At 38.5% G+C, this 14101-nt stretch overlaps 3 protein-coding genes and 1 long non-coding RNA gene across 10 annotated transcripts in view; 2 read left to right on the forward strand and 2 right to left on the reverse strand.

The window, feature by feature from the left end:
- Positions 1-7207, reverse strand: part of LOC125777460 (UDP-glucosyltransferase 2-like) — a 19593-nt gene extending 12386 nt beyond the window's left edge. The window contains exon 1 of the mRNA XM_049452465.1: positions 7089-7207. Within this exon, the coding sequence (XP_049308422.1) occupies positions 7089-7091 (3 nt within the window). The 5' untranslated portion in view covers positions 7092-7207. The remainder of the gene's footprint in view (positions 1-7088) is intronic.
- Positions 1-14101, forward strand: part of LOC125777463 (uncharacterized) — a 49835-nt gene that overhangs the window by 25142 nt on the left and 10592 nt on the right. The window lies entirely within an intron of this gene.
- LOC125777461 (uncharacterized) overlaps positions 1-14101 on the forward strand; it is a 19549-nt gene that overhangs the window by 4448 nt on the left and 1000 nt on the right. The window contains exon 2 of one of the 2 annotated variants that reach the window (XR_007422318.1): positions 9718-13725. Coding sequence is in view for 1 of the 2 variants with exons in the window: in XM_049452470.1 (XP_049308427.1) it covers positions 12065-13459 (1395 nt within the window). In the remaining variant the exon portion in view is untranslated. Of the gene's footprint in view, positions 1-9717; positions 14011-14101 lie in introns of those variants that run through there. The other variant, XM_049452470.1, reaches the window with a different exon arrangement.
- Positions 2593-14101, reverse strand: part of LOC125777457 (UDP-glycosyltransferase UGT5-like) — a 26176-nt gene continuing 14667 nt past the window's right edge. For 2 of the 5 annotated variants that reach the window (XM_049452453.1, XM_049452452.1), the window contains exons 2-6: positions 4433-4594; positions 4239-4335; positions 3704-4162; positions 3169-3647; positions 2593-3115 (exon numbers count right to left, since the gene is read on the reverse strand). In XM_049452453.1, the coding sequence (XP_049308410.1) occupies positions 2723-3115; positions 3169-3647; positions 3704-4162; positions 4239-4335; positions 4433-4594 (1590 nt within the window). In that variant the 3' untranslated portion in view covers positions 2593-2722. Of the gene's footprint in view, positions 3116-3168; positions 3648-3703; positions 4163-4234; positions 4336-4432; positions 4595-7088; positions 7208-14101 lie in introns of those variants that run through there. The other 3 variants (XM_049452451.1, XM_049452454.1, XM_049452455.1) reach the window with 3 other exon arrangements.

Raw genomic sequence — 14101 nt, forward strand, 5'->3', positions numbered from 1 at the left:
CAATTCTTTTTATTGATTATTTATACACATATATTATATTATTATTATTTATTTTTATTTTATTTTCTTTTTTTATGTTTTTTATTTTTTCCACGCAATTATCCACCGTAACAAATTGCTGCCGAACACATTTAGTGTGGATTTTGTACTGAAATGTCAATACAAAGCTTTCCAATTTTTAAGATTTGAATTTTCAAGGATTTCTATTCATTGATAACTACACACATAGCTGCATTTATATAAGTGTATAAGCGATTACACATATATAAACAAATGAGTATTTGCTTGCACTTGCTTAGAATGTGTTCTATGTTTTGGCCGAGTGCATGCTGCGAGCGAGTCGTACGTCGCGCTATCAGTGCGCCGAGCATACACATACATACATACATATGTACATATGCACATTTGTGTAATTATGTTCCTAGATAGAAGGCTCACGTGGAGAAAACATACATATCTCTAATAAAATAAAATGTATGAAGATTAGAACTGCAAATTTGAATTGGCTTTTAAATAAAAACTCCAAACTTAGCCTAAACAACAAAGTGCTCTTATATTTATAATGCGGCCTTAAAGCCGATTTGGATGTATGACATTCAACTGTGGGGTACGACCTGTGCAACTAATATTGATATATTACAGAGGTTTCAATTAAAAATGCTTAGAATAATCGCGTGTTCGCCGTGGTACATGCGAAACGAAAATATCCATAATGACCTTGGTATTCCTTTGGTAAAGAAAGAAGTAGAAGATAACAGAATCAAATATATGTATAACTAAACTCCGAAATCACCCAAACCAAATCGATCAAACACGACTTAAAAGAAGAGATATGCCTGCGTATTAAAGAGCGACGTATCACCAAAACAGCTCTATACTTGCTTGAGTCTGTCTAGTTTTTAAACAGATTTAAGATTTGATGACTTATTGTTAGGCTTTAAGAGAAATCAGATCCAATAAATAAAATAATTGTGAAAAAAAATAAATAAAATATTTGATTACATGTCTATTTACCGTTACTTATTTTATTTTATTTTTTTTTACAATAAAAAGGTGAAGGTAGAGCATTTTGTCACAAAGCAATTTATATGCCGAGTCGCTGAACTTATCTGGAGCTTAGCACCGGATTATTTAGAAATCACACGCTGATTTACTGATTTGAAAAATGTCATAACGGTCGCGTTTATAATAATGTACTTAATTAATTACCTAAACAAATATTGCTGTTTGTCACGAAGTTTGTGATACCTAGAAGGTAACGTCGGAGACCCCATAAAAATATATATAAACATTTAGCAAGTAAGTGAGGCTAAATACGGATGCAACCGAACATTTTAAACTCTTGCAACCTGCAGGAAACAAAAGATGGTAAAACGAAAATCATTGTATATAGTATAAAGGACCATGTGCTAATTCTTGGAAATGATCTGTACAAAGAGGTTTGACATCCACCACCTCTTTGTCGATTTCAAAGCTACTTTTGACAGCGTCTGAATTAAAAAGCTCCGTCATGATCGGAATCTGCCATTTGGTATCAAACTCTCAGACAAGGCGACTCTCTTTCGTGTGATTTCTTCAATCTATTCCTGGAGAAAATAATTCGAGCTGAGATCTCTGAGATAGAGAAGGTAAAATCTTCTATAAGAGCGTGCAACTCCTGGCGTACACCGATGACATCGATATCATTGGCCATACCAACCGCACCGTTAGTTCTCTTTTCCCCAAGTTGGTCAAAGAAGTGAAGCAAATGGGTCTGGTTGTGAACGAGGGCAAGACGAAATATCTCCTGTCATCAAACAAACATTCGTCGAAATTCAACACAACTGAGTAGGCAATTGAGAGGTAAAGTTCTCTCTTGACGAACAAAGACCACACCCTACTAGCCATAGGCAACGGTGAATGCGATAGCCGATGGAACGCTGAGTTGTACAAGATTTACGACGACATTGACCTTGTTCAGCGAATTAAGATACAGTGGCTACGCTGGTTAGGTCATGTCGTGCGAATGGATGAAAACACTCCAATTCTGAGAATATTCGATGCAGTACCCACCGGAGGAAGCAGATGACCAGGCGGAGAAGGACTTGGTTTCGTTTGGAATCTTTAATTGGCACCACCTTGCGAAAAGAAGAAATGACTGGCGCGCTTTTGTTAACTCGGCTATAACCGTCCTAGTTGATTGAACTTGACACGAAATCGAAAGCAATCGAAGTAATAAGTACCGGAAGTAACACCAGAGAGAAGTGTTAGCTCTGAGCAAACACAATTCTTCACCTATTATGCAAAGCTAGCCGCTTCTAGGCGACGTACCGATCATTGAGAGTAAGTGTTCGAAATAAGGGTTCGACCGCAGGGGCTCATTACAGTAATTCATAGTAGATGATTCCTTGCCAACCTCACCAAGAACAGAGCAAAATCTTTTTGGCCGTCAATCTTTGCTTGCGCATACTTTAAAATCCATAATAGTTTGGAGAAATGTACACAAGTACAGATGTTAGATTGTAGTTCGTATTTGGAACCCGTCGTGGGAAGCAATTATATAGTTTTCTATAGGAATGATTCAACTAAGTTGAAGTATTCAACAACTCAAAGTGATTTCCTAATATTTAGTTTTTATAAATTTCAATTTAGCGCAAATTGAGCCTCATATGCATACATATTAAAGAACTAATCACATATAACCACATAATTTTTTAAAACAACTACAATTCATAGAATTATACTAATTCACTTTCTGCTTGATCTGTTCACCGCTGATTCGCCTCAAGATCCAGCGAACTAACAGAACAAGCACTCCAAGGGCAACAGCCACGGCGGCTACGACCAGAGCGATCACGTCCAGCAAATAGAATTGGTACCACTTCAAGTCCAAGCCGGCAGCGCGCAAATGCCGTGCGCCCTTATGACGTATTACGTAATCGATCCAGTAGAGCGCAGTCTCACGTGGACCCATGGGACGATCGTGGAAAATGCTCGAGAAGCGTTTGATATTGTCGCTATATGTGTTGTTGTGCAACAATTGTTGGAGGCTATTCTTCAGCTGCTCACTGGTGAGTGTGTGGAAGTCCAGCATGATGGCATAACCGTTGTTCTCGGCTTTCTTCAAATTAAGGTGCTGCGGGAGAGAGAGGAATAAACTTGTAGAACTTAGATTCTATTTTAACTAACCTGATCGAAGAAGAAGGGCATCCCAAGTACGGGCACGGCATGGTAGACAGCTTCCTGTGAGCCAAAGAGACCGCCGTGCGAAATGAAGACACGCACATTAGGATGTGCCAAGATATCACTCTGCGGCAGCCATTTCTTCACCATAACATTCGAAGGTAAGTCCGGAAGGCTATCGTTTTCAAATTTCCACAGCACACGCTGATTCAGCTGAGCGAATACGTTGAGGAACAAGCGTAACTTCTCCACTGGCATATCTTTGCTCTGCACTTGACTGCCCAAACTGAAGTAGATGGCGCCATGTTCGGCCTCATCCAGGAACTGCTTTATATCGCTGGGCAACGCTTTTGGCGGATAGATATGCATGCCACCGACATTGATCATGTTGTCCGTCGTGGGTCCAGCTGCCGCCAATGGCGTATAGTTGTTGATCAAAATGGCTGAGAGATTTCTATTCATTTCGGAGGTGCTGGGGAATTTGACTGCAAAGTAAAAAGAGTGTAAGTAAGAATTGGGGCTTATATCAAGTAATACTTACTTGGCAAGTGTCCGAAGTATTTCTGCACCAGTACGTCCATTTTCGGAAAATACTTAAACTCGCGGTCCAGGTCCGTGCGCAATGAGGTGTACGTGTTATAGACGCGTTCGAAAAAGCTCATATGCTCCGTTAGCGGTAGATAGCCATGGGGCACGTATGACCACGGTTGTATAATTCCAAACATTTCACTCATAAATGTTTGTTGTGCAAAAGTGGCCGTACTTATAACGGGTATATTGTAGACATGTGCCAAGGCCGAGAATGCATCCTGATTTAATTGTTCGACCAGCAGGAGATCATATACACCCTGTGTTTCTTTGGCGTTGATGATCGCTTGTACTTTCGGCTGCTTCAGTGCATGCTCCGTCGTCGAGAGGCCCAGAAATTCAACCATATTCAGTAATAGATCCAATTCCTTGCCTATGTCATTGATCGTTTTGACGCCGAATATGTTGTGCACTGGAAGTAAAATATTATTTTAGTGTTAGTTTTTGGTAGTTACTTTATGGTTTATGGATGTGTGATTTTCACTTGCTTTCCGTCCGATAGTCATAAGCCGGTTCTATGAGTATCTCCGTGTAATTGGCGCCCATTTTTTCTGGTTCCAGCGTGAGTGCCGCTATCATGGTGACCTGAGAAATAGATTTGAAAAATAAGTAACAGTTGTTCATTGAAATTTTACATAAAATATATATAGTTACATGGTATACCATATTTGTCTGCACATACCTCATGTCCGTGCTTCACTAGCTCGGTTATCAGCGCACGATGCATCATGTAGTGGCTCGTGACCGGAAATGCATAAACGGCGAGTATTTTGGCGCCATCGGTTACCGGCGCTTGAGCCGCCAGCACTGCCAGTGCCAGTAGACCCCAGAGCACTTGCTTATGCTTTAAAAACAATTTAGGTTATTATATCAGACGAAACAATTAATTTTTTTTACTAATATATTCCTGCTTAATAATCGTTTCAAAACTTCTGCAAACACTTCGAGATCTTGGCATTAAGTGACTGTCTTGAAACCCGACTTATATAATAAGGGAATGTCACTTTATACCTGCGCTCAGAGTTTGTTGAATCTAAATAGCCTTCGCAGGAAGGTCTCTTACATAATCAGCATCACAGGCAGACATTATTACTTTTACACACAAAAATTTTTTTCGCTTCGGAGAAAAATAAATAATGGAAATGACCTGCACTGAATTGCATAACCGCGCACGTCACATCCTGAAAATTGTCTTTGGTTTGGTTGTAAGGCGGTTGGCGACTTGTGTATAGAACAGCCGCTGAGTAAGTTCTTTGTGAGCTAAATACTCAGCATAGGACGACATTTTGCTCTATTGCACATGTGCAAGTTGGTGTTGTTTTCGATCCAAAATTTGCCATGCCAGGAGAGGAGATTTTTTGCAAGATACTTTCATACAAGGTGTATTCTTAAGTAAACAGGACTTTAAAGAACATTAGAGCAAAAGGTTTTTTTCGGCTAAATTAATTTATTTTATTCAAAGTAGTCTCCTTCTGCTTCAATACAGCTTTTTGCAAGGTCCAAAAGCATGTCGAACGAGTGTTTTAGCTCGTTGTCCGGGATGGCCGCCAGTATGAATGGTCTCTACGTCTGCATAACGCTTTTCTTTCACGAGCAAATGCATTTTTCCGAAAAGGAAGAAGTGGCACGGTGCCATGTCAGGTGAATACGGGGAGTGATTAATGGTTAAAATGTGATTTTTGGTCAAATAATCGTCCTTCGAATGTTGGATTCTGAGCAATTTTTGATCACCAGCCAATTTGTGCGAAACAAACCGTGCACAACCTTTCGTAAAATGTTTTGGAGATGTCCAATTCCATTTCCATGAATTTCAATGACGATTTCGGCTGATTTTTATTGAATTCACGCACAGTTTCGATGGAATTTCCGGTGATCACGAATTTTGATTGGCCCATATGTTGATCGTCATTTATGTCCTCAGGACCACTTCGAAAACGTTGAAACCACTCGAGCACTCGAGCTACGGGGTGAGCAATCATCGACATAAACTTGTTTCATCAATAGAAATGTTTTGGTAAAAGTTGTACCAATTTTAAAACAAAATTTAATTTTGGCTCTTTGTTCGAAGCTCATTTTCGCACCGATAACACAAACATACTGACACTTAAAACGCAATAACTTCACTTCCAATAAATGAAATGTCATGACAATCACTCAGTCACTGAACAATCGATAAAGATAACAGATTCTAACGCAGCCGTCGACATATACATACCAGGGAGCGCTAGATTCAAAACGTCCTGTTGACTTTGGAAAGCACCTTTTATCTCGATCAAAACACCACCGTTTGGTCACATTTTCTTAGTGTCAAAAAATACTTAACACTTCTTAAATATTTCGTTAATAAAAGACAATTTTAGATTTCTTGTGAGGAATCGAGATAAATCTTGGGATAAATGTTGTGCAATGTGCGGAGGACTGCTATTAAATTGGTCTAAGCAAGAACCCACACATATGCCATTTACTATACCAATAATTTAGCCCGAACCAAAGGATCATGCAAGTGAATGATATTTTTTACATGACAATGACATACCAATCAAGTCCAAACACACTATTGAGTATCCAAACTTGTCTTCGGCCAACAGACCCATGCTACATAGTGCGAACTGGCGGTACGAAAACTCCAAATCGATCAAACTATTTGGATTCTACTTTTTCTATCTAAAAAGGAAGTTCCACAAACTCATCGAGGCAAAAATTAGAGAGGGAATATTTGTTGGTTCATAAATACGGATAAAGGATAAGAGCTTTGAAGGAAAACTGAATGATTAGGAAAAACTCATCTGATAGTGTTTTAAGAACGTTGTTCAAAATTTGCTAGGAAAAATTAAATAGGAGAATTACGAAGATAAATTAACCTCAATTGTCATATAAACCTTTGGGTTGTAGTAATCCCTCAAAATACATACTATACGCTGAACTCTCATTAAAACGTTTTTATTTCATTTTAAGAAAGATAATCAGGAAGCATTTAAATAAAGCAATAACTTTGAGCACAGTGAACTGGAAATTTTCGTTCGCTACTTCCAATTTTCTACTGCTTGTTTTTTTATATCCCACAATTTTTAGGCTTATTCACCAAACGGGTTTTTAAAATAAAATATACCAAATAAATTTTCGAAAAATTAGAAACAAAAATCTTTAAAATCATATATTTTCAACGTAAATATTCATTGCACTGCTACATTCTTTAGATAAAGTTAAAACGAGTTAATAACAGTATACACTCTTTGAACTGAGGCATCCTTAAAACCACTTTTATTCTAAATTATTTCCAACAACTTCTTTGTCAACAATTGTTACTACTTTCCGTTATTTTTATTTATAGTGTTTACCATTTTTAGCTTTCAAGTTCTAGGCTTGTGTATCCTTTGTAGCAAGTATTTTCGGCTATTATTTAGTTCCGCTTTCTGCTACTATTTATTCTTCTACTATTTACTATTTCTTGGCACCCGGTTTTGGTCAAGCACAAGGCATTTATAGCTGGCAGAGTACACCTATTACTAAAATGATAACGCTTCGTTTGTTGGCACTGCACTCATAAGCGTCTAAATTAATTTTCAATATTTCTACTGATAAACTACTGGTTTGTTGAATGGTTATGTATGGTGCCAGATCACGTTTTAGTTGAATATGCATATTTATATTATACTTTTGAATTTTATTATATGTACTGTCCAAATTTTGTTTAGCGGTGAGGCCCACTTATGGCTCAACAGATATGTAAACAAGCAAAATTGCCGCATCTAGGACGAAGAGCTACCTGAAGAGATTCAAAGCTGCCATTTCTTTCAGAAAAAAACAACAGCTTGGTGTGGTTGGCAACACCGGGCCATATTTCTTCAAAAACGATGCCTGTGAGAACGTAACCGTCAGTGATGACTGTAATCGCGCCATGAAAACCAACTTTTTCATGCCTGAAATTGGAGCTGATGATCTCGACGACATTTGGTTTCAACAAGACGACGGTACTTCCTGCACTTCGCATCAATCAATGGATTTATTGAGAGAACACTTCGGTGAGAACATAATTTCAAGTTTTGGGTCGATCCATTGGCCACCAAGAGTTTTTCTGTGTGTATATGTAAGGTCTAAAGTCCATACGGACAATAATACTTCGATTCAGGTTTTTGAGCAAAACATCAATCGTGTCATTTGCCAGTTACCAGTCGAAATGCTGGAAGGAGTCATCAAAAATTGATCTCAACGGATGGACCATTTTTCATTCATCATTCCTCAAAAATGTTTTAGAAAAATATAAATACTAATACAAATTATGTACTAAAAATTGTGGCACCGCGTTCTTTCATAACCGCTGTTTGCACTTTCTAATCCATGAAACTCTCATGACTTTCCAATGCTTCGCTTGCATTGAGTCGCGCTCACTTTGCAATATAGTTTTCAATCCAATATGCCTTTAAATAGTAATGATAAAGAAAGCGTTTGAATAAACAGTTATTTTTTCATATATATATATGTATATATTATATTTTTCCATACATAGCTGTTTTAGTGAAAACACATCATCCTTATATACTGTTCGATTAGTGCCAAATAATATAAACAGGGTGAGAATTATTATTAAAAGAATGTAATTTATGGTAACTCTGTTTTCTCTTACAATCACTCGTTACATGAAATTAACAATTACGTGAAAACATTGCGACACAATCGAAAAACTCTCCCGTTCATGATGATAATGCAATAAACTAAATCACGCAGTAAAGAATTCGTTACGAAAGAGACCTCAACTAGCTGAACTATTTACATAGCTATTCGCATAAGAAGAGGTCTCAAAGGGTCTACGTAGATTTTGTGTTGTGAAATTGATTAAGTGGACCATATTTTTATTTAGCACTTTATGTTTCCGCAAGTCGTTGTTATGAGTTTGTTAGATTAAAATATGGCACCGGCTTTTCTTTTAACTTTTCAAGATAGAGCGAAGCGATGTCGCCATTCTACTTAACTTAACTTAACCAAAAGTTTACTCACTTGGCAAATGTCCTAAGTACTTCGCGATCAACGCATCCACCATCGGAAAGTATTTAAACTCGCGACTGTAATCGGTCAATATGTGATAACGCGTGTTCGGTGCTGCCCATGCAAATCGCTTTCATCATATTCATAAAGTCTGTTATGTCATTGTTTGACATGTCGAACATGGTGTTGCTACCGGTGTCAGCATTGCCTATGTGATAAAAATTAAATTAAATAAATAAATATCATTGCAATCCAGTGCACTCACCATCCTTTCGATAATCGTAAACCGGTTCAATGAGTATCTCTGTATAATTGCTGCCCAGACGTAGTGGCGCTAGCGTGTAAGCCGTTATCATGGTTACCTGTGCGCATATAGAAAAAACGTATACTATATGAGCATACACATATGTATATATATACATATGTATAAAGAAGTAATTTTTTGCAATGGAAAGTAAAAATAAGTGTTTTAATTGTGTTTGAAAAAAGCAAGCGAGGATTGCCTCGCGCCGTTAACCTACCTCATGGCCATGCTTCACCAACTCGCTTATCAGCACGCGGTGCATCATAAAGTGACTTTTGCCGGATATACATATACCGCTAGTATTTTGGTGGCATCAATGGGGGCGCTAAGACAGTCATTAGTGTTGTTAGTATTATTAAGTAATCAGGAACTTTGAGCTCCTGAAATAATTTAAAATTTTTAATTAATATTGAGAAAAGAGATAGTGAATTTTATGAATTCCAAATAAAATTTTGAAGACAAAGTCAAAGCAAGTTTAGTTCCAGTAGCTTTGATAACTCTGTAGTTTTTTATAATATTCGATCGATTAGACCACGTCCACGCAGTGAAAAAAATAAGAGTGCATATATTCTTCAAAAATGTGACGTAACCGTTAAATCGACCGCGAAATGAAAACCGATTTTCGGATTAATATTTTAATATTTCCCACGTTTTCGAACCAAATTTTCTTCAGCGATGAGGTCCATTTCGGGCTCAATGTCTGTGTAAACAAACAAAATCGCCACGTTTGGGACGTAGAGCAGCCTGAAGAGATTCAAGAGCTGTCATTTTATCCAGAAAAAATTAACGATTTGGTGTTGTTTGTGGGTGCCTGAAATCATCGTCATATTTCTCAAAAAAGTGACGTAACCGTTAATGGCGATCGTTATTGAGAAATGAAAACCGATCTTTGGATGGATATTTTGGATTTGTTGGTATAACACTTCGGAAAGCAGATAGTTACACGGTTTTGTCCAGTCGATTGATCACCAAGATAGTATTATATCACCCCGTTATACTTTTTGATGTGGAGATATGTGGAGTCTAAAGTATATGCGGACAGTCCCGCTTCGATTCAATTCTCGAAGAAAAACATCACGCGTATCTTTCTCCAGTTACCTGTCGAAATGCTCGAACGAGTCATCGAAAATTGAACTCCACGGATGGACCGTCTAAGACGTAGCCGCGGCCAAAATTTAAAAGAAATAATTTTCAAAAAACAAATGGCAAAGTATGTTCTTTCGAATGATAATAAACATTCCCCACTAAATTTGAAGTTTCTGTGTTTTTTCTTAAAAAAAAGTAGGAAACCTCGACTAACACACGACTCTAAACATCTGAAACTAATAAGACTACCCTAGTATTTATTAATAAATATGTACAAAAGTATTTTTGTTGAGAATTATTGAAGCCGGTTTCGACAAACTAGCATTGCCATCGTCTAAGGTCAGTTACTTTGACAAATGTGACATAGTGCATTGCTGATAACGAAAGTATCGCACCGAAGCTATAATTAAATCAAAAATTATTATATTTTATGAGTGATTTTCATGTGTGTTAGTGCGCAATTATTGATTATTTCTTTGACATTATGATGAAGCTAAGCAAATGTGCATAGTCTAGTCTAATCGTGCTGATTTACAAGCACACGTTGTGCGGTCGCCATAGAAATAGAGAGTGCGCATTATTAGAACATAAACTCACGTGTGTGTATGTGTGCTTATTACAAAAATTGGCACATTAAATTAATCTTAAAGATTCAAGGACAAAACCTTGACTATGAAACAATGGACCCAACGACAACGTAGTCGTGTGTGAGCGTGACGTCAATTTACTTTGTTTTGTTTTAAAATTTGCGTAGAATTTTTTGCTTAGAAAATAGAGAGAGAGAGAGATGGTAGATTTGAAGTAGAGTATAGAGCCGCAGAAATGTTACTGAAGACAAGCAGTTTTATTGCTAAAAAATTCTTGCTCTAAAAATTCTTTTCTTTATTAGTTTAAGACGGTTGATCTCATATAATTGTTTGGTGCATTGGTACTATCTGATTAATTTAGAATCTTAATGGTTTTATGACGACCTGATTAGCTGACTTAGGTTACATTTTTTGTTCTTAATTCCTTCTTATTCCTTATACAGCCCATATACTTGATAAGTTCCCGAAGATGGCATGAAAATCGGATCGTATGTTCGGAACGGAAGAAGAGATTGGGATATTGCTACTTATATATGTTGGAATATACTTTGACTATCGGTTAGGAACTCTAAATATGAACTTTTTCTGAGTGGGAAAACACGATAGAGTTTATTGTTTACGAAGGATTTGAGGTTTTATATATTCATCGACGGAAAATATGTCGTCTTGAACGGTTAATGTGCATATTCAAGTGCTGAAATTTTAAGTTGATACTCTTGTTAAAATTGTTAGTTCTTTACTAAACCCACTGAGTTGCTGGATAAGGTTTAATTTGTTACCACTCATAATTAACCAAAGTACTAAAGATAATTATTCAAAAATCGGTTACGCCAGAAAATCACATGGAAGACTCCAACGCTTTGCTTATAAGGTTGCATCTTACATAGCAAAGATCTCTGTATGTAATGTTGAAAACGATCTACGTTTTTATGCGTTTTTAAATCCACTGGAAGAACTATAGTTTTTTCCAACACAGCCTACGAGCAAATGTAGACACAAATTTATGGACTTATGAATCAAACTAGCTTTATCGAATGATTTTCGCTAAATCGATTTCAAATCATACCATCCAAATCGAAGGATATCTATGTCCAAAGGCCTCCGAGATAGAGAGTTCACTGGAGAAAGGGGAAGTCATGCCTTGCGCCTTTTTGGATATTGAGGGAGCTTTTGACAACACTTCTCATAGAAGTGTAGCAATGGCATTGGAGGGTAGAAATGTGGCAGCACCGGTGCGTAGATGGATAGAGGCGGTATTGCGCACCAGGATAGTTGAGACCATAGCAGGGGGCACAAAGATTCGCCTAGGCACAACAAGAGGCTGTCCGCAGGGTGGTGTACTATCGCCCCTGCTATGGAGCCTTGGCGTTGGCGACCTGTTAGCACTGCTAACCGACAACGGCATCCGCTGCCAAGGATGGTGTACAATCGGCTGGTGTGCAATCGGCTGGCAGGAAAATCCTGGGGTTGCAAGCCAAGGATTGTTAGGTGGTTGTATATTGTGCGACCGATAGTCACATATGGAGCAGTGTCCTGGGCCTCTGTGGCGGCACAGGCCTCGGTGGTGATGAAACTATCGAGGCTTCAGCGGCTAGCATTCGTCTGCATGACGGGCGCTATGCGAACCTGCCCAACAACGGCGCTGGAGGTTCTGCTGGAACTCACGCCGCTCCACATAGTGATCGGCCAAGTAGCCAAGCATTCACTTCTGCAAATAACGGCAGAGGGATGCGGTAAAGGAAAAATAATCTCGTCCCAGAGGATGGAGCTGGTAAGTGGCAACAATCCAATTGCCCTCCTCCCGAAGGACGGGGTTACAAAAACAATAAACTTCACGAGGAAGTTCAAGGTTACCCTTGGCAGCAAGAGCGAGTGGAATGACTCCACCCTTGAGTTGATGCTGAGGGATAGTACACTGAAGTGGTACACTGACGGCTCGAAGACGTCGGAAGGTATTGGTGCAGGGATCGCGGGCCCACGCACAAGGTTGTCCATACCGATGGGCAGATTCCTCAGTATCTTCCAGGCCGAAGTCTTAGCCATAAGTCGGTGTATAGAGATTAACCTTCATCGCGGCTATTGTAATGAGCGAATAACCATACTCAGCGATAGCCAAGCGGCACTAAAAGCGGCCTCCGCCTACGAGATCAAAACGCTGCTAGTGCAGGAGTGTAGAGAACGGCTAAACAGCCTAGCGGAATTGAATCAGGTGCACCTAATATGGGTACCTGCTCATAGAGGCATAGCCGGAAATGAACTGGCTGACGAGCTCGCCCGCTCTGCAGCCTCCATAAATATGGTAGGGCCCGAACCGTTCACTGGGGTGGGCTCCCACACTATAAAGGAGCTGCTCCGTAAGGAAGAAAGAGAGGGCAGAGAAGGTGACTGGCAACGGGCACATGGTATGCGGCATGCCAAGTTGCTGTTAGGGAGGTACAACCACAAAAGGTTTAAATCGATTATCAACCTCCCAAGGATCAAACTCAGGCTCTTGGCCGCATTCTACACCGGCCACTGCAAGTTGAAAAGGCACCTGTTCAACCTAGGACTTGCCTCTTGCTCTAACTGCCGGTTCTGCGACAGAGAACCTGAAACCCCGGAGCACCTGCTAATCGACTGCATTGCAGTCTGCAGACGCAGGCCTAATGCCCTTGGAATTACATTTCCGAATAGGGATCACATCGACTCACTACCTCCCAGCAAAATACTAAAATTCATCGATTTTTTGGGGCTTGGTGAGTCTCTGTGAGTTAGGAGAGGGCACAATAGACCTAAGGTCGCAGTGCATACCTCGATTAATTCTATTGTCTATGTCCAAAGTACGGTTAAACAATCATATAACATGAACAAAGTTGAAAGCAATCTTCAATACTGTTTCCAAACTCAGCACTATAAAGCATGTATAATCGGCGCCAACCTACGGTAGTCGAAAAAGTCTTTTCGTATTTTGTCAATAGATGTCGTTGCCTCATACATATATCTCCAGTACATTGTATCATACGATATAGTATAAAGGTGAGATTTTAAGCATTAATTAACAAAAAAATTAATTAAATTCGGAGAACTTAAAAAAAAGTGACGGCTGTTCAAAAATGAGTGAAAATAATGAAGAAAGTTGCTATATTTTGAAATTTTTGTATTAATAAAGGAATGATGCCACGTTCGTGTAGCAAAACAATGATTCGCTTCTTCCGTTTTGGAAAGTTGTTTAATTATCTCCATTTTTAAAGAAAAAAATCTCTAACCTTAATTTGCAATAATTTTAGAGCACAGTTATTTCACTATAAACACTCAAATAAATATAGGCATGATAATTAATTTAAATTTTATTATTCTTTTTATTATTAATAAAAATATTTTTACATAAATTACCATTTTTATAATATACACA

The sequence above is a fragment of the Bactrocera dorsalis genome, chromosome 3, assembly GCF_023373825.1.
Source record: "Bactrocera dorsalis isolate Fly_Bdor chromosome 3, ASM2337382v1, whole genome shotgun sequence".
In the NCBI taxonomy this organism is placed as follows: domain Eukaryota; kingdom Metazoa; phylum Arthropoda; class Insecta; order Diptera; family Tephritidae; genus Bactrocera; species Bactrocera dorsalis.